Source organism: Chelmon rostratus, chromosome 15 (genome assembly GCF_017976325.1).
Source record: "Chelmon rostratus isolate fCheRos1 chromosome 15, fCheRos1.pri, whole genome shotgun sequence".
Lineage (NCBI taxonomy): Eukaryota > Metazoa > Chordata > Actinopteri > Chaetodontiformes > Chaetodontidae > Chelmon > Chelmon rostratus.
In genome coordinates, this window is record NC_055672.1 from 1,587,843 (window position 1) to 1,612,685 (window position 24,843).

Consider the following 24,843-nt stretch of genomic DNA (forward strand, 5'->3'; position numbering starts at 1 on the left):
GGAAAGGGACAGAAAATGACACATGTACACACGGAGATGTTTACAAGGACGTACAAATATGTACACACACACAAATGAGTGGAGACAGACATATGTTAGTGGACGCTCAGACAATAGAGGACAAACACAAACACGCTGACAGAGGCGTGTGTGTGCGTGTGTGTGTGTGTTGTGTTGCCAGGGGCTACGGCTGCTATCAGAGCTAAGACGATTACCACACGTCATTTGTCATCTGGATGGTGGCAACATATAGCTCTACATTTAATTTACCACACCGCCATCACACACTGGGGGGTGGAGAGCGTGTGTGTGTGTGTGTGTGTGTGTGTGTGTGTGTGTGTGTGTTCCATTGACCCATATATACAAAGGCCTGAAGGAAGGAGAGAGAGAGAAAAGACAGAGAAGGGAGAGAGTAATTGAAAGAGAATGAGAAAAGGGAAACAGGAGTGTGTGTGTGTGTGTGTGTGTGTGTGTGTGTGTGTGTGGGGTTGTGTGTAAGGGGAATGAACATTCATCGCCTGAGTACACAATGTGACAGATGCCAACACACACACACACACACACACACACACAGTCTCTTAAATTGAGACTCCAGTGAGACAATAACGCCTTCACAGTTTCACCATATTTGCCTTTTTCCTGAAATAATTCTCTTTTCAGAATTCAACATTACTGATTAAATCTGTCTTGAATGAATTTCAGGTTAAATTTTCTTTTATTTTCAAATGTATTTTAGTCTTTGGCTTATTTCAGTTCTTTTTATTATCACATGATTTCATGTTTGTTTGTATTTCTGTCTCTCATTTGTCGTGTTTTCTCGCTCTAAGTTTGAACAAGCCAATAAGGATGAAAGGGGGATTTTTAAATTAGTTAGTTTTATTGAAGGACAGTTATAATGTATTTATTTTAATTTTCAAAACTGCTCCTCATCTAACTCAATATTCTTTTGTTTCATAAATACAGGCCACACACACACACACACACACACACACACGCAGTTAAAATATTGTTGTCAACTTTGAAAACGATGCATAAATAAAGTTCATGAGAATGATCTGATGCAACACTCTGATACACGAGCTGCACATATTTCAATATCAACAGACGAAGAGAGGCCACGCAGGGTGACCAGGACTTCTAATGAAAGGCCAAAATCAGTCTGAACACACACACACACACACACACACACACACACACACACACACACGCAGCCTGAGAGCAGGAGTATTGATCGCAGACACCAGAGGCTGTTTCAATAAGTTATTAAGAATTAAAAATTGACAAGAGAAGCTGATCAAATATCTCAGACTCTCGCTCTCCTCCCATGGTTTTTATATTCCTGCTGCTCTTTACCATTGTCTCTCTGTCTCTCTCTCTCTCTCTCTCTCTCTCTCTCTCTCTCTCTCTCTCTCTCTCTCTCTCTCTCTCTCTCTCTCTCTCTCTCTCTCTCTCTCTGTCTGGACATCTTAAATTCCTTCTTTCTTTTGTGTTTGCTCTCCCTCCTCCTTCACCTTTTATTTGTGTCTCTCTCAGTGATGTGAAACGAATGAGGTCCAACAACTGCAGAGAGAACACACACACACACACACACACACACACACACACACACACACACACACACACACACACGTCTGACTTGATGCAGCTTGTAAAACTTACACACACGAGGAGAAACAACATGTGGGGATCAAAAATGAAGGATGGAGAGAGAGATGAAGAGGAGGGACGACAAAGGGAACTGAATAAAAATACACCTTCTGGAAAGTTCCTGGATTCAGGACGAGACGCGAAGAAACAAAAGAAGAAACCGAAGAAGAGGATGAATCTCCTTCGTCTAATGGTTTAGCATCATTACTCCAGAAAGCTGGAAGACTCACAGGAGAGAGAGAGAGTTTAAGAAATGAAGATTAAAAATTGAAGCAGTGGATTCAACAAAGCTCCTGACAACATCCACGATACTGAATAACAACATGTCACACACACACACACACACACGCACACACACACACACACACACACACACACACACTTTATGCCAGCTGTTATCATGCTAAAATCGGCCTATATTCTGACAGCCCGGTGAAGCTCTTCGGGGAATTTTCTGACGTATTGCAGAAGATGTGTTGAAGTTTGACGGACAGGAACATCTCAGAACATGTAATTCGTGGAGTATTTGCATTCACCTGAGACAGCGTGGACATTATCATTACTGTAATTCATCTCGTCTCTGCTGTGCAGCAAAGCATCAGGTAGCGTTTGGGGTTGGTGGAAATGCTTCGAGCTTTTGGCATAAAGGTAAGAGTCATGTGAAGCTTCTGCCTTGTGAATGTACGTAGGCTCGACATCGAGGTTTGTGTCTTTTCTCTGAGTTGTGCAGTTTATTATTTTTACACATTTTGGAGAAAACAAAGATAATTGGACGACAGAGGAAGAGAGGGAGGGATGAAGAAGAGAGCTGTCAGTATCTCTGCAACAATCTCAGCTATCCATCACAGCGAGTGTGTGTGTGTGTGTGTGTGCGTGTGTGTGTGTGTGTGTGTGCGTGCGCTGTGGGTCCATCCTCAGTGACACTAAACACCATTCATCATTACAGCAAAGCCTCTGAGAGAGGAGAGGAGAGGAGAGGAGAGCAGAGGAGAGGAGAGAGGGATGAAGGAAGGAGCTCTGGGGAGAAGAACCGAGATGAGGCGAGGAGGAGGAGGGTGGAGGAGGGATGAAGGGAGGAGGAGAAAATGAGTGTAACCCCCACAGTTCCCCTCCTCCTAATGAGCGTCACAACTTAACAAACTCATCGCCGTGTTTCAGTTCCAGCCTCTTTAGCTCTGTGGGCCCTTCCTCCTCTTCCTCCTCCTCGGCGGCAGCAGCGCAGCCTTGATATGGTAAACAGGAGGAGGCCCGGCGCTCCCCGTCGCCTCCTTTGAAGTCATGTGAGGAGCGGATTATACAGCGGAGTCGAGATCCGCCTTAACCCTCTTACATCTCATTTTATGATATTATTTTATTTGATAGTTTTATTTTATTTTAAGGAGGAGGATTATTCTTGCTGAGGCGAGGAATACCGAGCAGATACTGACAGGAGGAGGAGGAGGAGGAGGAGGAGGAGAAAACAGAGGATGTGCATGAAGGAGGGAGAAAGAAAGAAAGTTAAAAAAAAGACACAAACTGAAAGAAAATGGAGGAAAATCAAGCTGCAAATAAATTAAACTGAATCATTCAGCTGACGTTAGAATTCAGTGTTTAGAAACCAGTTTATTCTGGATGTCTTTGGTTTGTTTCGACTGTATTTATTCATTCAAAAATAGAATTAACAAAAATGAGGAAATTCTAATTTCGCAGTGACAGCGCCCCCTACATGCTCGTACAGGTTATTGTGGTGTAACATCTGTAACATCTGCATTCAGAGGATGTAATAGGAGAATATGACAGAAATGAAATTTAAGATTCACTTAACTTTGGACTCGAGCTTTATTATTTTCTAAGGTATAATATTTATGTATAATTGACACAAACAGACAGCAAACAAACTCACTGATGAAGTCTCAGAGGAATTCACTGATTACTGAATACAGTCGGGTCACCTAAATATAAATGAAGACATTTATCTCTACAAACAGCCTTTAAATGATAAAAGAGCTCCTAACTTTACAGGAGAGATGGGAGGCTTTAAATCACTAAGGGTTTATAGGTGATGCTATGTGGACTAGATGGACCACTACAGAAGCTGACAGTGTGCCTCCCTAGCAACGCCACCTCTCAGCTGTCAGTCAACTGTTGCCATGGAAAACACCCACTCAGGATGCTCAGGGCTTGGACGCTGTTTACAGAAATGCGCTTATAAAAAGATTTTTTCTTCTTTTAAACGAATTTACAATCGCTGAAAAAGGTGACGAGAATTCAAAGTTTAGTTCAACTTTAATAAAAAACAATAAATCAGAAATTCAGAAGGAAACCTGAACAAAAACTGGAATAATAAAAAGGCGAAATGGATGAAGGATGGTAATGGACGGGATTTAAAGGAAGAAAGGAAATGGAGGGAGGAGGGATGAGAGGAAGGAAAGGCAAAATGAAATGAAAGCAAGGTGAGGGAGGGGAGAGAGGGGGGAGAGCACTACAGAGAGGAGGGGCGAGAGACCATAAAGCATAATGGAAGAGAGAGAGAGAGAGAGTTTAGAACGAGGTAAAAGAAATTCCAACTTCCTGCATCCATCTTTTTTTTCCTAACCAAAGTGGATGGTGAGCACATGTGAGGAAAACAAACATACCGCAGTGCAAACACACACACACACACACACACACACACACACACACACACACACACACACTCTGTCATTCTCTCCAAGTCTTGCCAAGAAGCAGATGCCCGGCTCATCTGGTGAGCTGCATGGTAACTGTCCACACACACACACACACACACACACACACACACACACACACACTCACACACACACACACACACACACACCACTTAACCCCTCTGTGTTTGAGTTGGCACTGAATCAAGGAACAATATTTTCGAAACAAAAAAAGAAAAGTGAAGAGAAAGAGATGAAAATCAGATCAGTGGAGAGATTTTAACAAAAGGAATCATATATATATATATATTAGGTACAGACTGTAGAAACATTTTTTACTCGTTTGTGTGTTCATTTTGTGAACTTGAAACACTCAGTTTTGTCCTCAGGTGACTTAATTTGTCCTCATTCACATTTAATTCAGTGACATTCAAGCGACTCCATTTAAACTTTCTAATTTTCTTTACTGTCAATTTGTTTCATAAAACTACGGGACGATAACAACAGTTTCCTCCTGCCGTCGCTCATTTACAGCACACCTTTAATTTTACAGCAACACGCTGTGTGTGTGTGTGTGTGTGTGTGTGTGTGTGTGTGATGTAGTGCTGCAGGAAGTGGATCAGTCCATCACCGCCTTCACACTCCACAGCTCAGACAGCCTCTGGCCACAGTAACACGCACACACGCACACACAAACACGCACACACACACACAGTGTAAGTTAATTGAAAGTACACAGTGAAGCAGGGATACAGACTGCTGCAGTGTTTTCAGTGCGAGCTTCAGAGTGCAGGGCTCTGATTGGCTCGTTCTTCAGTAACTTTCAAACTAAAACCACCTTCAGTTCTGCGTTCGAGCGTCGTTTCAGTGCCGTTACTTCCTGAGATAAAACGTCGGACGCCGACGCAGCGTCTGTCTGTTCTGTCCTGACACCAGAACGTCTGGGAAGAAAAATCTCATTAATAACTAAAACTCGCAGCGATCTGATTCGCTGGATCGGATCTGTCCTTATTAGGCGGTTCAGGTATTGACCACGAAATAACAGTAAATACATGATCTGAAACTCAGTGTTTCCTCCATCGCTTTCTTTGAGCCTTCATCTCATATAAGACTGAATTCTCTGAAGCGAGATGCAGATTTTATTTATTCATAGTTGAACTGTAACTGCACTCATTTCTATTCTGTTGTTTCATCAGTTGCTTTTTTCTATCTTCTGTTGTTTTTACTCTTAAATCCTATTTAAATGTGTGTATTGTCTGTTTTTCTCGCCTCCTGTTTCTTCTCCCGAAGCCTTTTATGTGTTATATAAAGCACTTTGAATGGCCTTGCTGTTGTAAACTTGTCTCGCCTTTAAATTCGGGAAACGTTAAGCACTTGTATGCGATCAATACTCAGCAGTCGGCCGGGGTCGAGGTATCGGAATCAAAGAGGAAGACGAGAAAGGAAGAAAGAGGGATCCCCGGCAAAATCTATGGGAAGGAATGAAAATGAAAGGAATAAAGGGGAAAAACTTGAGAGGAAGTGAGGAAGGAAGGGAAGGTGACGAATGCAAAGAAAGAATGAATGAGAGGGGGGGGCAAGGAACAAAAAGCAAAAGAGAAATGATTAAAGAGTGAGAGATGGAAAGAAGAAGAGACAGTAAAGATAAAGAGAGACAGAGAGAGTGTGGAGGTGGAAATAAGAAGGAAACAGGGAGATGGACAGAGTGAAGGAGAGAGAGAGGGAGAGGAAGAGGAGGAGGAGGAGGAGGAAGAAGAGCGGGGTGTATTTAAATGCGAGCCGGTGTTAATGAGTTTGGTCAGAGTGTGGAACAGTCTTTTTAAAGCTGCTATCATTCTCATTAATGTAGTGAATGAGCCGCTGATAGCTGTCATGGACCTCACACTCCAATTAACAACAACATACACACCTATAGGGCCACGTGTGCGCACGGAGGGCGTGCACGTACACACACACACACGCACGCACACACGGGGAGGGCGTAAGGTGTGTGTAAGGATGTATATGGTGTGTGTGTGCAGAAGTTTTAGCATTTGTACGCGTGTGTGAGTGCTCTTAAATCTGAGCGTGTGTGTGTGTGTGTGTGTGTGTTGAGGAGAGAAAAAAAAAGTGAGTGACTGCACTTTGATTTTCTGAAGAAGAAGAAAAAAAAAAAACTTTCTGCAATTTACAATTTCAGCATTTCTGTTTTTAACGAGCGTCCGCTAAGCTGCGAGATAGAAATGCAAATTCACCTCGACGGGCCGAGGAGCCACGCTGAAAAATTAATGGAATCTCCCTTTAATTTGGCCGAACACAGAAAATCATATGCTGGCAGTAAACAGGGGGGTGGGGGGCAGAGAGAGAGCGAGAGAGAGAGGTGCACTATAAGAGACAATAAGGATGAAGAGGAAGAGTGTGATCAGGACTGACAGACCTCATCTTGCTAAATGTCTGGAGCAGGAAATAGTTCCACTCGTCATGTTATTATTTCACCTTCTTTGAATTATCTTATTTCTGAGGATCCGACGTCTGCAGCGTCCGAGACACTCAGCTCTGGTTTCCACTGAGGACATAAATCTTTAAAAACATGTCACAGACGTGAAGCTTCACTTTTTAAGCAGCTGCTCACTTCATGACACAAACAGGACGAAGGTGGTGCATTTATTGGGGACTAGTTTCAGCGGCGGATTGATACACAATTAGTGTTCTAGCAATAGAATAATATAATTTCAAAGGAACGACTGCAGTTAATTGACAGTATTTCTGTTAGAACCTCAGAGCGACAGTGTCCTGAATCACGGTGCACATCCTGGACGCTGGTTAAAACACACGGCTGCTGTTATTCATGCTGTTTCTCACATTATGTAATCTGAGCGTTTGTGGCAGCAGGACAGTGTGTGTGTGACGGTGTGTGTGTTCATGGTGATGAAGGAACGTGTCAGCAGAGCAGCAGTGAGGTTTTGACAGCTTGGTAAAACATATGAAACATACGACAGAAGCTCCTCCCGTCACCTGGACCGAGTCTCAGGTGTTCTTCTGTAAACTCGTCCTGTTTCTTCTCGCTCACATCTTCTCCTCGTCCACTGATGAACAGCGTTAAATAATTCATTACCAAACTGTTTTCTGTGTGTGTGTGTGTGTGTGTGTGTCCGGGACAATTAAGAATGGCTTCACAGTGATTGATACTAGCTTGGCTTCCAATTTGTTCCACTACAGAGCTCAGAGTATCACTTCCCCAACTCCCCCCGCCACACTGACCTCACACACACACACACACACACACACACACACACACACACACACACACACACACACACACACACACCAGGAGTCAGACATAAATGGACGTGGACGCTGTTCTGGAAATGTTTGTGATTAATCTTTTTGATAATTTGTTAAGTGATCAAACAAAGCTGCTTCTGTTCATTCCTGAGAAGAAAACTCGTGGAGATAAGAGGTTTCCATCCAGCAGCGACGGTGAAACTGCAAAGACAAATTTACATTTTGTTTTTTTGTTTTTTTTTCTGCTTGCATGAAAGGCTGCTACAGCGTCGAACCCGCCGTTGATCTTAATCTTGCACGGAAAGCAGTTTTTAAAACGGAAAAACGGAAACATCAGCTGGAAATTAGGGAGCTTCTGTTTGAGCTCAAAAACATTTAATATTTTATTCATGAGATGAGGATCATCTGATGTTCTCTGCAGAAAAACCGACAAAACACGGAACGCGGAGTTCCTCCGGCATGTTGGGTTTCAACTCCAAACCAAACGCTGATGGTCAAGATGTTCCCGAGTCGCAGGAGACCCGTGAAGTCTGGATCTGGTCTGTGAAGACCAGGGTCTGATGGTTCGGTTCAATGGTGCTTCCTCCTGTTTGCTCTGCTTGGACCGTCGTCTCTGACATGGACCCAACAGGTCTTTCTCTTAGCTAACAACAAAAGCTAAAGTCATTAGCTAGCGCAGCAGCTAGCTAAAGAAACAAACATGAAAGAGCAGCGACCGATCGACGTGGAGGACGTCATTATGAGCATCGAAGAGGAAATCACGATTCGATTTTTTGCAGCTGCTCTGCAAATCTCTGACCTATGATTACCCATAACACCCCTCTCTGCGTGGGTTCACAAACACACGTGGGTCCAGCTCTCATTCTGGAGTCTGATGGAAATGAAACCGACAGTCTGACAACACTTACAGTTGCATCCAGGACTTTCTACCTGAGTTACACACCTGGCCAAACCCTACGACCTCATCCGCCACCTGAACGCTTCAGTTTAGACATTTTGGACGCCAGAGCTGTAACTTTGTTTCTGCTGGTACTTTTCTGTCTCGCTCATTACCGACCGTATCTGAGTTCAAATGTCACGGCTGCAGGACGAACAAACGAAAGACGGAAACACTGCAGAGTTTGAATAAATTCAAACTTTATTGGAATTCACGGTGTGACGATGAGGAGGCATCCAGGTGTCTCAAATAAGGTCATAGAGACACAATAAGGATTCACAGCACTGCCTCTGGCCACACGGCTGTGTGTGTGTGTGTGAGTGTGTGTGTGTGTGTGTGTGTGCGTGTGTGTTTGTGTGTGTGTGTGTGTTTCTGTGTGTGGACGGAGGGCAGGAGTCAAGTGGCTGAATAAGTACAGACATCAATAACCTGAGGACACATGCATGAAATTACACGCAGCAGATCCATCACGGAGGAGCAACGACAACAACGACGCCGGGGACAGCGAGGCAGCCGCAGCGCTGAAGGTGACAGAGACGCTCGCGTCTGCGAGGTTGTCGGTTCAAATCCCGATACAGCCGTCAGTCAGAGGGCTGAACGGGAAATCTGTGCTTGTTTTTAGGAAAACGTCGTATCAGCTACACGGTTCAGCTTTTCCTGCAGCTTTACATCGTTTTCATCAGCAGCTGGACGGGGAAGAAGACCATGAAATGAGCTGAAAGCTCCGGAGAAATGTTTTCTTCCCTCAAGGTCAAAAATGAACTCTCATCTTGTTCTGTTTTGATAAAATTACTGTGAGTAATCATACAATCAGAGTGAAATTAAACTTCAGTATTATAAACTACAATTATATAAACGTTTTTCTTTTTTAGGACAGAACCAACGCTGAACTGCACAGGTGGAGGCAGGTGGAGGCAGGTGGAGCAGGTGACTGTGTGTAAAACCGATAACATTTATATCTACTAATCATGAAACATATACGATCATTCATGAATCCATCACAAACATTTATAACAAAAATGATCCGAAACTACAATAAATCAGATAAAACTGTTTTTAAAGGGACAGTATGCAAATTAATGCAAGGCATCATTCATCCAACGACCTTTGAACTGAGCCAATAGGCCGTGTTTCTGAGTGTGTGTGTGCGTGTGTGAGTAGGCTAATACTGTATCTGTGTGTATCTGTGTGTGTGTGTGTGTCTGACAGCTCTTTGAAGAGCACTCGTCTCTGATCAGCATGAGGTCGAGTCTTCCCCCAAATGTCACCATGTAGCACTCAGCAGGTCGCCACACACACACACACACACACACACACACACACACACACACACGGTTTATGACACAGCAGTGAAGAAAGAGAAGACAAGAAGAGACGAGTGGAGGAGGAGCAGAGAGAGGTTGGAGGTATGAGAGAAATAATGAAGATGAATAAACACACAAAAGCAAACGTAAAGCATAAATATAAGTTCACTAATAACATGAAAAATATTACAAAATTAAATGAAAGTCATATAATTACATAGAAAACTCTGATTTGATGGAAAATAACTGCAAATAATAGAAACAAAAAATATATTAAACTTAAATTTTTAAGATAATGTAAAGAAAAAGTCGTCGTTTCCATGACGACTGAGCTGAAACTGTCAGCTGATGAAGACTATGTGACTGAAAGCTGCAGAGCTGCTACTCAATGGACGTTAAGGTGAGACTGTTTTAAAAACCTGAACTAAAAACAGATCATTAAAACACACTCAGAATGAATACTTGCAGATACTTCCTTTTTTAATTGCATGTTGGTTTATTTTATTCTTGTATCTTTATTTTATTTTATGATGAATCTGAATCTTGAATCTTGAATCAAAAGAATATAATTAACTAAACAGAATTTCAAATGATTAAAAACAGACATTAGAGGAAGAGGATGAAATCAATCAATATTTTTCTTATTGTTCAAATCTCCTGAAAAGACTCAAACCAACAACTTCTGACTTCCTGTCTGCGGCTGTCAGCTCCAATCTGATTGGTTCCTGGTGAAGACGTGAATCACAGCCAATCAGCTGCTCGCTGTCGCTTTTATCAGACAAACAGGCGCAAACAGCGTCTGTTGGGACTACTTTCAGCGGCGGATTAATCCGCCTCTAGTGAGTGTTTGCAGGTCGGTGTATTTTCTCAAATGCATCATTTATCCCTCTCACTGATGTGTCCCTCCTCGTCCTCCCCCTCCTCATCCTCTCCTCCTCTCTGTCTAACACAGAATAATCAATAGTCATTTCACCCCCAGGTCTCCTTCCTGCCTACAGGGGCAAAACAGGGGACCGCACCGGGGGCAAAGAGGAGACGAGAGGAGGTAATGAGAGCAGAGGAGAGGAGATGAGACAGCCAGAGAGGAGGAGGAGGAGGAGGAGTGATGGCTATTTCATATGATGCAAAAACCTAAAAAGACAACATGCTCACACACAAACGCTGGTGAAAAGAACGAGAGCAGCAGATCATCATCGTGCTACAACACCTGTCCTGGCAACTGGACACACACACACACACACACACACACACACACACACACACACACACACAAATTAATTTCTAAATAATTCCTCTTGGGGTTGAAGCAACAATATGAGCAGCTGGCTAATCTACATGTCACTGCAAGTGACAAGAAACTCATGAAAATAAGTAATAAATAAGATGTAAAAATTTAAATATGAAGCAGCTGTATTAAAATAATATCACTAAACTACTGTGTGACTGATGGAAAAGGGATTTATTAATTGACCTCCTACAGAAACTCTCCTCCACCTCCCAAAAATACATTTTATTTAGACGCTGATTCAACCTGATTAGTGAATTAATCTGTCGATAATGTCACCAGAACAGAGTTAAGGGCTGAATTCTTCTACAATCCCACTGAAACCGTGACAAACACAACATTACGTCAAAATTACTCTCCATCATACGACTGAAATCAGGCTCCAACAGAGTCTTCAGCTATGATGACAACTTCCTGTTCAGCTACCAATGAGAGCAAAAGCTCCAGCAGAACAACAACCTGCAGGCGGAGATCAAACGAGACGTTCATGAACAACCAAAGTCCCTGCATCCCTCCATCCCTCCATCCCTCCATCTCACCCAGGCCATTAACCTCACCACCAGAACCAGAGCAAGCTGCACAGGATGGAGGGTCACGGGTGAGAAAGAAGGGAAGACAGAGAGAAGAGGGATGGAGGGATGGAGGGATAGGCGTGTGGAGTCAGAGATGGAAAGAGCAGAAAAGAAAGCAGTAAAAGAACGAGGGAGATGTTTCAGTTTGCTGCGGTTCAGGTTAGAAAAAGATCTTCAGAGATCCGGTTTAGTCGCCACAAACAGCTGGAAAATGTCCCGACGCTGAAAGCACACGGTGAAGTACGTCACCTCGAGAGCTGCGGCAGAAACGTTGATATGATACAAACGAAAGAGACAAATTTAGCATTTCTGTGCGTGCAGAAACGTGCGATGGCCACGTTTTATTCAGGTGAAAGACAAAAAGAGAAAGAGAAGGGAGATATACAGAAGTGGGAAAGAGTAATAGAGATAGAGTGGGAAGTGTGTGTGTGTGTTTAACCAATCTAAGGTGTAGTATAATTGAAGTGTGTGTTTTCAAGGACAGGTAGATATTGGTCCTGAGGTGGGAAGCTACAGAGTCAGCAGGTTTGAGCTGATTACATCCTCTGTCTACAAGAGGAGAGGGGAGAAAAGAGGAGAGGAGGAGAAACAATGACAGGAGGCGAGGGGAGAGGAGCAATATACAGGGATGAAAGGAGAGGTGAGAATAATGGAAAAGAGGAGAGGTGAGGCGAGGAGGTGAGGGCCTGGAGGAGGAGAGGGGAGACGGGTGTCTGATGGTCAGTGTGTGTGTTTCCGTTAAAATCAGAAGATTTCGGATATTTTCTTCCAGAACAAAACAAAACAAATAATTAAAAACACTTCCAGACTGTTCGTCTCATCATCATCTTCATCATCTTCAGCGTCAAAGTGGCTCCAGACAAACAGTGTTGAGAACAAAAAAAAAGGAAAAGAGCTCCCAGAAGCGGGAAAACTGCTGGTTTGTTTATGTAAAATGAAGAAAACGCTGCTAACAACATGTTTGTGCGGCTGAAATACGCCTCAGCCGAGCGCAGCGTCATTTACATTTTCATACATTTCTCCATCTGGGACAAACCCAGAGTCTGTGTCAGAGCAGCGTGCACAAATTTACACATTGTTATTGGGTAACGACACACAAACCGCCGCCGCTGCCGCCGCTGCAGAGCATCAATTGCTGGCCAGAGACGTTTTCTATGCATTTTCCTCCCAAAGACAAATGTAAATTCAGTTTGAAAAGGAAAGCAATTTTCACTCAGACGTAAACTGCGGACACATCAGCCGACTGCTCCTTCTCCTCTCTGATAACCGTGTTTACATGAACGTCTGGACCGAACCAATCAGGTGAAATCACAGAGGGGGAGGAGCGCCGAAACTCCTCGTCTGAAGCGGAACTCAAAGCGTCGGGGCTCGCCGTGTTCTGGAGCTGTTTCCTAACAACGCGTCAGGACCCCCAGAAACCGCCAAACCGCCGAGCAGCTGCCAAAGCCTCAGACCGGCCTCTCTCTCTCTCCTCCGGGTCTGTGTCTCTCGCTCATCACAGCGGCCTAATGGGACATTTTATTGTGTTACGTTGCCCCTGGGGAGGACGGGGGGAGGAGCGGAGGGAGGCGGGTGTTTGGGAGACAAAGCCAACTTTGTGCTTTGTGGTTTTTCAGTTGTTTCTGAAAGTTCGCCAACACAACCACCACCACAGGCTTCCTTTCTCCCCCGGCTTTACTTTCTCAGTCTGCCGGTCTTTCTCCTCCTAATCTCTCCTCCTCCTTCTCTCCGTTTCCCCTTTTTACCAAGCAGAGAACAGATTCTAGCATTAGACAGTCGGGTCGATGTCTGATGATGCTGGATTTAAGCAGTTTTCAGCGATTCAGAATTCACTCAGAATTTGGCCTTTTTGTGCAAATTGTAGGAAAAAAAGCCTCAAAACTTCGTCAAAGTCTGAATGTTTTTAACAAAGGTCTCATCATAAAAATAAAAGTGGCCCAAAGTGCTCAGATAACTTTCTTTTAGTATACTGGAACTAATTTAATTTCCTGAACATTTGAATATCCTGATCAATGCACATCACAAAACTAAACACAAAATCTGAATATAGTAAAATTTTACGACACAAAGAGGAAAAACAGAACAAAACAAACAGAACAGGAAAACAGAGCTGCCAGTTTTTATAATTAACACGAAGCTGTGTTTGGACCAGACACATCACGAGGTTTGAATTATTGATTAAAAAAAAAACTGTCAATAAAACGTCTGTCAGCAGATTCTTCCAATCAGCAACTTAAATGTTGGCCTTTTTAAATGCAGTCTGGTGTAAAGACGCAACCAGCCTTAAACTCTCTGACACACACACACGCACACACACACACGTGTTCCCACCCGCCTGCCTCCTCTGGGACGGCTAGCCAAGCCCTCCCGCAGGCTTTAAGAGGCTCTTATCCAGCCTGCGGGTGAGTTTGATTCAACCTAACACTCGCCCGATGGCGAGGGCCAATCAGGTCGCTGAGTGACTGCATCATCATCACCATCATCACGTCTCTCACTCTCAGCACTTCACGGCTCCGTCGCTCTTCTCTCCTGCTGTTTTTGTTCTTTGTTGCTTGTTTTCTGCTCTGCTCTCTTTGTCTCTTCCTCATCCATCCTGTTTGCTCCTCTTCCTCACTGTTAGTATGGACTCTGAATAATTTGAAGGATGATTCACGTCATTCTTTGTCGTACCTGTATGACCACACGGATGCAAACAGGACATCTTATTTTGTATTTATTCAAGTACATTTTTCTGATGAAACTTTGACTTCAGTAACACCAGAAACTGTTTTTTCATTCTAACGTTATTACTTCTAATGATTTTTTGGTACATTTTCCACCTCTTAAAATACCGTAATGAGAATTTGCTGCTTTATTCTCATCAAAATATTTGGATTAAGCCTCTTAACATACGTGGGTTGCTTATAAAATGACTGTCTGATATTGCTGTTTACGTGCTGTGAGCAGAGTCAGATTAATGAGATTAATGGCTGACTGTTTCCTCTCTGTCAGTTACTTTGACTGACGGAGGATTTCCTCCGTGTCGTCGTTCAGTTTGGAGGATCAAACTTCCTGCTTCCACAGGTTTTAGATGTTAGATTTTCCTTTCGGAGCGTCATAGCAACCACTCACTCGCTGACACGAGCTCAGACGTTGGTTCACGCCCCACAAAGGAAAATGAGCTTCAAGTAAAAACCAGCATGACGTGTGTCTGAAGCTGCTTCATCGTGTTTCCACACTCGTTTATTCAGGTTTTTTTGTCTGTCTCCAGATTAAATGACCTCGCCCTCCTCCTCTAGAAGGACACGTGAAGTGTTTCCTGATCCGTCGTCGCCGTCGGCAGGGCGACCTCACGTGTCCGAGCTTTCGAAAACGCCCTAAAATCAGTGTTTTATTACATGAGGTTTGGTTCAGGCACAGGAACGTGTTGTAGTCAGATGTTTGGTTGACTCGTTCATCCACCCTGACCTCCTCCCTGCGTGGACTTGGTCGCTGCATAACGGCGGCCACTAGAGGGCGCTGCCACTTGGAAGTGAAACATCTGCTGCTGTTGTTTTCTCTCCACAAAAAAATCGAATCTTTCACACCTCTCCTCCCTTCCACTCCACCCGTCTTACAATTCATCCTCCCTTTCTCTTCCATGCCGTTTTTAATGACCACCTCCGTTTCTCCTTCTCTTCTCTCCCTCACTAGCTGTCTCTCGTCCGGTCCTCCTCTCTCCATCATCTCTCCATCATCTTCCTCTCCAGCCGCTGTAGTGTACTGATAGTGGGAGCACTTGTGCAGTCGGCTATGAAGTCTGTCCTCCTCCTCCTCTTCCATCCACCCTCCCTCTCTCCCCCTCACCCTCTCTCTCTCTCTCTCTCTATACCTGGAAATTAATTTGGTCTCCTCCAGATGCCTATCGTCGCTGAAATGCCCCCAGAAATAGATCCACAAACAGCAGCTCAGCCAAAACGCCGCCGCTGCCTGACAGCCTTTAGCAGAAATACACACACCCCGTTGGATGGAGGGGGAGGGGAGCAGATGGAGCGATGGATGGATGGATGGATGCAGGCAGGGAGTAAATGGTGGGAGAGTTTAGGGTTGGAGGGAGGAGAAGATGGATGGATGAGGAGAGAAATGAATAGACGGATCACCTACAGAATTTGTCCACTTTATTGCCTAAACAAAGCGTCAGTTTTTAGATTGATTTCCCTCCTTCAGGCAGACACTGGTTCCTGCTCATTCCTATGAAAACCTGCTGCACAGAGATAATTCATCACAATAAAAGACTTAATCACCTTTTTTTTTTTTTTACATCAACATTGAGGCATCAGCATGTGATGGAGCTGTTTCTCGTCATGACGGTGCGTTCAAGGACACGTCTGAGATTTGCTAGTCTGCTGCTGGAAAACAGATTTTTTTATTGTTTTCTGCAGAAACATAAAAGCATTATTTGTTTGCTTTTAACGGCGCCGCAAAAACACGTGACAGAGCAGATCGGGGTGAGCGGCCGGGTTTATCAACCCATCTGACTCTGACGCTCAGCTCTCCTGCCAACAGTAAATATTAGTTTCCTTTAAGCAGGCTGATGTTTCCTGAATGTTAAAGCGAGAGCGGGTAAGCGTCTCTGACTGCAGAACAGAAGCATATTGATTCCAAAGATCCTCTTGAGTGAGTCGCTTTATTGCTTTGCCTGGGAGCGGGTGGAACGGGACCTCGGGCAGGAAACGCGTCCTGATGAGGTCTTTACTCGTTTTAATTTGGTGATAACGCCCGAAATGTTCGTCAGCGACGAGTTAACATACAGTGGGACAGCAGCACAGGTAGAAAAGATGCATAAACTCAGTGAACCGACTCATTTGACAGGAGTAAAGCTGTTACAGGGTTTATTCGAGTGTTTTTAATTAAACTGTCTGAGTGAAAAGATTCATAGTCTGGTTTTAGTTTCTACCTTAACTACAGTAAAAAAAAAAAACCCTCACATGTTGCAACGCTTCAGTTTGTGTCCAGATGCACATGAAGCTTTTCACAGCATCCATCTTTCAGCCTGCAGAGATTTCATTTCTAAAGGGAATTTAGTGGCCAATGGGTGGCTTGGATTTACTTCCTGTTCAGTGTATTTGCGGGTTCTGGCTTCGACAGCGTGAGGACGTTTACTCTGTTTTACATGATTGAAGGTTTTGGACCGTTGGTTTGACAGACTTTAGTCAATGTGACGAACGTTTTTTTTCATTTTCTGATATTTAAACTGTTCCCGATTTGTAACCGTGGAAACGTTCAAACTGACCGATGTGGTTGCGTCATCACTTCCTGTTGTGCAGCTCAGATAATCTGCTGGTTCACCTGTTGTGACAAACAGAAAACTGAGACTGTTGAATTCAATGATTCATCTGGAGGCCAGACGGAAAATATGAAGTTAAAAAACATGAACTTTAACCTGACTAAACCGTTTGACCTCTGGTGGAGCACAACGCCAGATCGCGGTTTTTGCCTCCCTCGTCGTGGTCTGAAAGGCTCGCGAGGTTTTTGTCGGCCTCGTCTCCTTCAGGGAGACAGAAGCTGGTTTTCATCGTCTGTGTGAGCTGTAAAAATCACCAGATTCCCTTCAGAGTTTCACCCTCGGCAGGTGAGCAGGAGGTGAGAGGTGAGCAGGTGATATCAGATAATAAGTCTCACACTCGACAGCATGAATTCCACTTCCTCCCGTCGGGTCGGAGCTTCCTGCCTTCTCGGCTCAGGACAAATTAAAGGATAAAACCTCTTTGCGGGAGAATCAGTGAAGGCCGGACAGCAGCGAGGCGTAATTTCAGCTCCATACATCTGACCTCCGACCCTCCGCCTGCTCTCTGCTCTTTAACAGCACACGTATGCAAATCGCCGGCTGTTAATCTGCTGCTCAGCGCTGACCCGATACCTCCGACTGCACTCGTAGCCTGCTGTATATTCTGCTCGTCTGCACGTGGTAATGAACTGTGAACGCGTCACTCTCTCACTCTGCATCACGTGTAAACGTGAAGAAACAGGAACATGTTCATAACTCAGGTTCTTCAGGTTGAACAGTTCTGGATAATCTGGCTGAAATCATCATTGCGATTCAGACGAGTCCCGAAAGTCGAGTCAGAGACACGACGGACACGAGAGGCCGAGACCGAAACCTAAATGCATCATTTTCTAAAGGTGTGATGAGGCAATGCTGGAAAAAACTACATATTCCTTCAAAATAGAAAAAAACATCTGAGTGTCGTGGTGTTAATAAGAATATTTTCCTTTAAAAGGTGTGTGTGTGTGTGTGTGTGTGTGTGTATGAATCAAAAAATCTATGTTTTGTTCGCTTTCAATTATAACTTGCTTGAAATCATTAATATGGGCAACAGAAACGTGTGAGATCACATGACATTAAGCTCATTAATGACTCTGATTTTAACGCAGCTTCTTACGATAAACTCGATTCCACGGTTGAGGCCAAAGCTCGAACTGAGGCAGATTTTCAGAATCAGAATCGGCTTTATTGGCCACGTGTGCACACACAAGGAATGTGACTCCGGTTTACACGCTGCACTCAATGTACTTCAATAGAAAAAAGGACATACAGGACACAAAAGACACCTGAACACCAGACTGTGTCGTATCAGAGGACAGCTCAGAGAGCGCAGCTTTCTGGAGGAAAAGACGAACGTCTTCTCCTGTTGCTCAGGTGAGGCCTGGTTGTAAAAAAAGTAATGGCCTGCATTTAGCAAATTTGTTTAATATTCAAGGCTTGACCGAGACCGCTTGCTACATATTTTAAATGGACAAAGGTGACTCAAGTATGAAAGAAACTAAAAGAAATGGAACTGGTCCCGTTCGTGCAGGCAGGCCTGGGTCACACCTGCTGACATCACGCTGCAGCATCAGCGTTCGTTCTAACACGACTCGGACGGGTCAGCAAAGTTCAAATAACCATCAAGGAAAAATGAAACTGGGTCAGATAGAAGTCACGGGTCAGTCACACGCTGAGATCCAGATCCAGATCCAGATCCACACACACACACACATTCCAGGACTGCAGAAACACTGTGGCATTAAAAAACTTCAGATTTCAGTCTCCAGAATATTCACCAAATGCTGGAGTTCCTACAATCGTGCGAACGTCTGCATTCCTGTCAGCTGCGGCGTTGTGTTGTTAAACAGGAGGACGTCTGAGCGAAATAAAAGCAGCGACACGACGAGCCGGCGAGGGCCGGACGAGCAGAGAGGCGACCTCGGCGAGCTGCAACAAAATCACCCGCTGCGCCTCTTTCTTCATGACAACAGACGTTAGCGAGGAGTCGCCGCCCCTCATCCATGTGAAGAACATCAGCCGTTCAGACCCGTCCTGCGATGCCGTCACGGGTTTCAATGATGGTGGAAAAGACACGAGAAGCAGAGCAGATTCACTTCTGTGTCACTGCAGCGCTGCACATCACGACCATCAGAGCCACCAGAGACAGCAGGACCACGAGGCCTGAACCAGCATCAGCACAGGGAGGTAACGAGCCCACCTCATGTCACCTGGTGAGGTGAGAGCGGGATCGAATAAACGTCCCGAACAGAAGAGATGCAGAAACCCGGACATGTCAGAAAGAAGCTAATCTGAAAGCACAGACGTGTAAACGTACTAACACCAAACACTGAGTCAAGGCGTCTGATCACCTGCCTGCTCCAAGTCAACAGGTGAAATACAGGTGTGTTCCCACAGGTAGACAAAGCCAGCGTGTCACATGGTTTCAATAAAGCAGGATGAAGAACAATGGAATCAAAGTTACGTTACTGCTCATCAAAAAAAAAAGAAAATGTCCAAAGTGATGCAATAAACAACGACGAATAAAATCACACCGAATCTCTTCATCAACAGGTGACAGTAATGAGGTCTTCCTCTCCAGGTGACAACATGAGCCACAGTGGAAAAGAGTAGAATAAAATAGAATAGAGTCAGCTCTATGGTGAGATCTGAACCCACCAGTTGATCATGTTTACAGATAAAAACACAATTATTCATATTTCCACCTTAACAATCAGAGCCAGCTTTAAGGTCGTGTCCAGGTGTTCCGGGTTTGACCTGCACAGGTAAATCCATGCACAACCCTCCACATTAAAACTTCCTGTTAATTCCTGAGACACACACACACACACACACACACACTGTATACAGCAGTAGTAGTGCTGCCCGCCCACACACACACACACACACACACACACACACACAGACGTTTGTCATCGATGGATGCACATGTTTTCCTCGACGCTCACACACCTTGCTTGCTGGGAGCGTCAACACACTGCAAGGCTTCCTAACATGCACGCGCACACGTGCACGTAAAGGTAGACACAGTTACACACACGCAGGAAAGGCGAGACCACGCCAGGCAAAGACAGTCCTCTGTTTCCCCGAACAGGCAGCCAACCGACCTGTTACCCAGCCACAAGCCTCTCCGACTGACACACGCACACACACACAGGCGCGCACGCACGCGGGCACGCACACCTCGACTCTCCTCTGGAAAGGGTAACAGCGTTCCTCCTGACACCTCCAGGCTCAGAATAAAACGCAAAGCGACGCGGAACAGCCGGTAAGCCGCCGGGCTGCCGCCTGTGTGCAGCTGTAAACATGCAGTGAGGGAGGAGGAGTGTGTGCGCCCCGTTACCGTTCTCTCCGCGTCGGATCCTGCTGGATGCTCGGCTTGGTGGGCGCCATCTTCCTGCAACAATTCTGTGATTTCTTACTTTCTGTTCTTTCCCCTTTTTTCTCTCCTCAGATTTATTTGGACGCGGAGCCGCGGCGGTGCGCTGCGCCCTGACAGCAATGCGTCATGGTCGGTGTGTTAAGACAAAGCCATGTCCGTGTGTGTGAACGTGTGTGCCTGTGTGTGTGTGTGTGTGTGTGCGTGTGAGCGTGCGCGCGTGCTGTGCCGTGCGTGCGTCTCGTGCTTGTCTCTCTCCTCCGCCGCCGCCGCCGCTCAGGAGCGTGGAAACAACGGGCGGTGGAGGCGAAGGCAGGGACCGGGCTGCAGCAGCAGAGGCATGCCGAGCGGAGTGAGGGGGAACCCGGGGTGGATGCCTCTCAGATCCAGCTGTCTCTCCCCTCTCTTCCTCTCCGTCTCTCTCCACACACGCACAGCTTCGGTTTGGCACTACAGAAGAATTTCCTGCATGCGCTCCGGAGGAAAAAAAGCCAAACAGGCGCGTCAAATCTTTACATTCTCGCCGCCGCTGCAGCGCTTACATCCCCGCTAAAATCCCCGCGGCGGAGCGTCGCCGGGCGGTCAGAGTCTCTGGCTTTTCGGAGCATTTTTCCTCCTCTGGCTGCTGACAGGAATAAAAAGGACACCACACATCTCCGGTATTTTCTCCAGCCCCGGCGCAACAACGCCACTCAGTTGCAGTTGGAGTCAGTTTGTGTGCGTGTGTGTGTGTGTGTGTGTGTGTGTTTATTTTTTATTTAATTCCCCCTCTCTTCCTGTATTACAGGTTGCACCGCGGGGCTATTATCCAATTTTTAACCATCACAAAAAAAAAAAAAAACAGCACCAGCGTGCGCGGGGGGTTATGGGTGATTTATTTGGATGGTTGCCCTGTAAATCAGATCTGTGCACCTCCACACATCCCCTCCTCTCCACCCTCCTCCGTCACTGTCATAATAAACACATCACAGCAAACGTCTCACTTCAAACCACGAACTAACTTTTTGTGCTGCAGCGTTATTTCCCGCGTGTCTGAAGCGTCTCAGTCGTGTTTTGGTGTTTGCGGCCGCACGAGAAGACGCTCGAGTTCCTTCTGAGGCTCTAAATTTGAACACAAAAATCAAATTATCCTGCTCGCTTTATGTTTCAGGCCACTAAACTGTGTTTTCCTGCAGGCTTTGATGTTTGCACGTCAGCGGTGGCTCATTATCCTCCAACAGAAACGACCGCCTGCTTCTTCTTTCTGTCTTTTTTTCTCAACGTTCATTTAAATTCCTTCTTTTTTTTAAATGTATAATTCATTGTAACCTAATCGGTGTGCTGTGTGATTAACCCCCGGGCTGCAGCCCTGGAAGCTGAAAAGCCTCCCTCTCTATACCAATGACCTGTCAAGGTCAAAGGCATGCTGGGTATTCTCCACACAAACACGGGGTTACGGGCGGTGCTGTGGTGGAGAATAAAGGCTGGGAGGGGAACCGCGACCTGCGGCCGACGACCGTCAGGAGCGGAACGCCCGCCGATCGACGCAGGTGCCGCTGTGTGTTCAGAAAAGGCGTCAACATGTGCTTCTGCTTCGTGATGTCGAGCAGTTTGACTCAGACGACTCATTTCACGGCACAAACGCCACCAAATGCTGAATTTAAAATCAAAAAGTGAGCTTTCAATGAGCTGATGTGGGTTTTTCGGCGCGACTCCGCTTGCAGATTTGTCCGTCTGCGTGTGAAAAGGTGCTCGGTGATATTCAAAAGCGGCGACGGTGCCGTGTTTCTGGTCCAGAAACTGAAAGGTCACATGTTTGACCCCCAGCAGCGTCACTGTTGACCTGCGCTGACGTCACTCGCCGGCTCAAACGCTGGATTTTCTGCACCCTACATGAATTTTTGGGATAAATTCTGAATGTGTTTTGGGTTTTTATCAACGCATCGAAGCCGTGTTGTGTGTTTCTGAGCGGCGGCTCACGCCTGGTTGTATTTTTCCAACCTGGTCCGGCGGCGGTGAAACTGGTCCTCGCTCGGCTCTTCCCGGACGAGGTCTGGCTGCTCCTTCTCTCTCCATCTCAGCTCTGCTTACTGAGAGCAGTCAAACGGAGGCGACGTGGATAATGGAGCGTAATGTATAAACATATTAGCTCCCAGCTGTTTGTTGGGGGGAACGTTATGTGTGGAGAGGGGGGAGAGGGGCAGCGGGGCGACGGGCCGAGGACGATGCATGAAGACGTTTTTTTTTTTTTTTAAAGTCCCGTTTGGATGAAACGAGTTCGAAATGCAGACGCAAATAATCAAAGCTTTCCTGGTGGACGTCAGGAGACCCGTGTCAACTGGCTGTTCTCAAACTGGGGTTTGAGGGCTTCAAAGGGTCCTCAGGGAGTTCTGACGGTCCCCGGAAGCCAGGCGACCAGCAGGTTTTATGTCAGGAGAAGTGATGAGAGGACGTGTCAAAGCACGGCTCTAATCCTCGCCTCGCACATATGGACTCAAACGTAAGGTTGTGTCCCGTATGGGGGGGGGGGTCTGGGGTCTGTGTGCCCAGAAGCCCTGCTTTAAATAACAATGCGGCCCTTCTCCTCCTGCCATTCGTCGCTTTAGAGGGCTGAGACGCTCTCGGTGCACTCAGAGAGGCCCCGGCTGTGATTTATGTCGTGTTTGCTCCCCACAGCTTTTAGACTTTACACACACAGCTACACTCCATAATGCCGAGAGTTTTCCAGTAATAAGGCGAGAGTGTGTGAGTGTGTGGGGTGTGTTTTGGCCCCCCACAGCTCCAGATGATTAGAAAAAACAACCCTACTGAGCGGCCGGACGGGGAGGCAATCATTTAGATCCAGAGTGGAGGGGAAATAAGGAAATAACAGGGGATGGATGGAGAGAATTGTCAGAAGAAAACAGGTTGGACTCGAGGAGCCGCCGCTTCGCGACCAGCTGGAAAACACTCATTTCTCTTTTTGACTGAAATAACTCCGTCCTCCATTTCCGATAAATTACCTCCTGTGTTTCCACTGAATTAGCAGAACCTCATCCCAGTTTTTCCACTGAATTACCTGGACTCCACTCGTCTATTTCCACTAAATCACTGCAACCCGATTCCTCTATTTCTCCTCAGTCGCTTCATCCCTGTTTTTGCTGAACACACACCCCGACATCCCTCTTTCCACCAAACACTCGAGTGTAAAACTCGCTTTCGAACACAAAAATAATCCCAAAAATCAACTGTGGGGATTGAATTTAATCCTCTCGTGAAGCATCAAAGTCATTTTCCTCTCAGGTTTACTGGAAAATTTTAAAAAATAGGCAAATGATTGAGGAAAAGGCCAGGTTTTTGTAGCGTCTATCCGAACACACAGAGCCTCGCTGATAATAATAAAAACCCTCTTTCAGTTTTACACAGAGCGCAGAAAGAACCTCGCAGTCCAGGTTTATTGACAATTTCTAAAACTTGGATTTAAAATACCAGCTGACGGCTGATCTGGGGGTCGCTTCATGAAAATATCTTTAAAAAATATCAAACCTAAAAGCGTCCACTGAGTGAAGATGCCCAACTGTGTGAGAACAGTGTCCCATGCAGAGGAGGTATGTGATCCTGTAATAGACCTTTAATAGATTTTATGGGGATGAAATATAAATCTGTAACAGGAGAAGATGAATTTAAGTGAAAATTCACTTTTAAGCAGCAGAAAACACTTCAGGAATATTGAAGTATTTTCCTGATTTGCGCACTTTTCTGAATTTTAGATCAACTCTTTCCGCACGCTACAGGTCGTTTTCCCCCCACATACCTTTGCTGGTAGGCGGTGATTCCCTGCACGCTCTGCGGGGTCCCGTTCGTGGCTCCGGGGACGGGCACCCGACCCACCGGGGGTCCGGTCACCATCCCGCCGCCTCCGCCGCCTCCTCCTCCGCCTCCAGCACCGGGTCCGCCGCCTGCCGAAGCCGTCACCTGGACGCTGAAATCCGGGAAGATCCTGATCATGGTCCCCGGCCGCCTGCGATGCGCTCCCGCGTCTAGTTTCACAAGCTCCTCCGCTTCTCCTTCTGCCTCCCACCGCACACCAGCCCCCGATTATTGGGATCAATAGAGGTATTGATTCAGCGGCAGAAGACAAACAACAAGCTTCTTTTTGTTGTTTTTCTTCTTCTTTTCTTCTCTAGCGTTCGGATGTAACTCTCAAGCAAATCCGGATCATGGTCCCGGTGACTCCGGTGCGCAAAACAGTCCCCAATCAATAGATCAATGGATTACTGGGATTAGTGAGTGTACGTTACACGAGCAGAAAAGATCAGCGATCTTTTTCTTTCTTTTTTCTTCTTCTCGGGTCTATCCTTCAGAGATAGCCTCCGCGCACCCCCGTGCAGCTCCGGATCATGGTCCCGGTGTCTCCGGCGCGCGCGGTCTCCCTCTTCCTTTTCCTCCCACTCAACAGTCAATGGGATCAATGGATCAGTGGATCTAAGAGGGGACTGTTTCACCGACTAAAGGCGGGCGGACAGCCGTGTCTGTGTTGTTGTCTCCCGGTACAGGAGCACCGGACT

The 24,843-nt window shown here is 45.8% G+C and overlaps 1 protein-coding gene across 1 annotated transcript in view; it reads right to left on the reverse strand.

The window, feature by feature from the left end:
* The window catches only part of LOC121618663 (neuronal PAS domain-containing protein 3), a 269,085-nt gene extending 244,802 nt beyond the window's left edge, over nucleotides 1-24,283 (reverse strand). Inside the window, exon 1 of the mRNA XM_041954202.1 lies at nucleotides 24,090-24,283. Coding sequence (XP_041810136.1) covers nucleotides 24,090-24,283 — 194 coding nt within the window. The remainder of the gene's footprint in view (nucleotides 1-24,089) is intronic.
* Nucleotides 24,284-24,843: the final 560 nt, after the last annotated feature.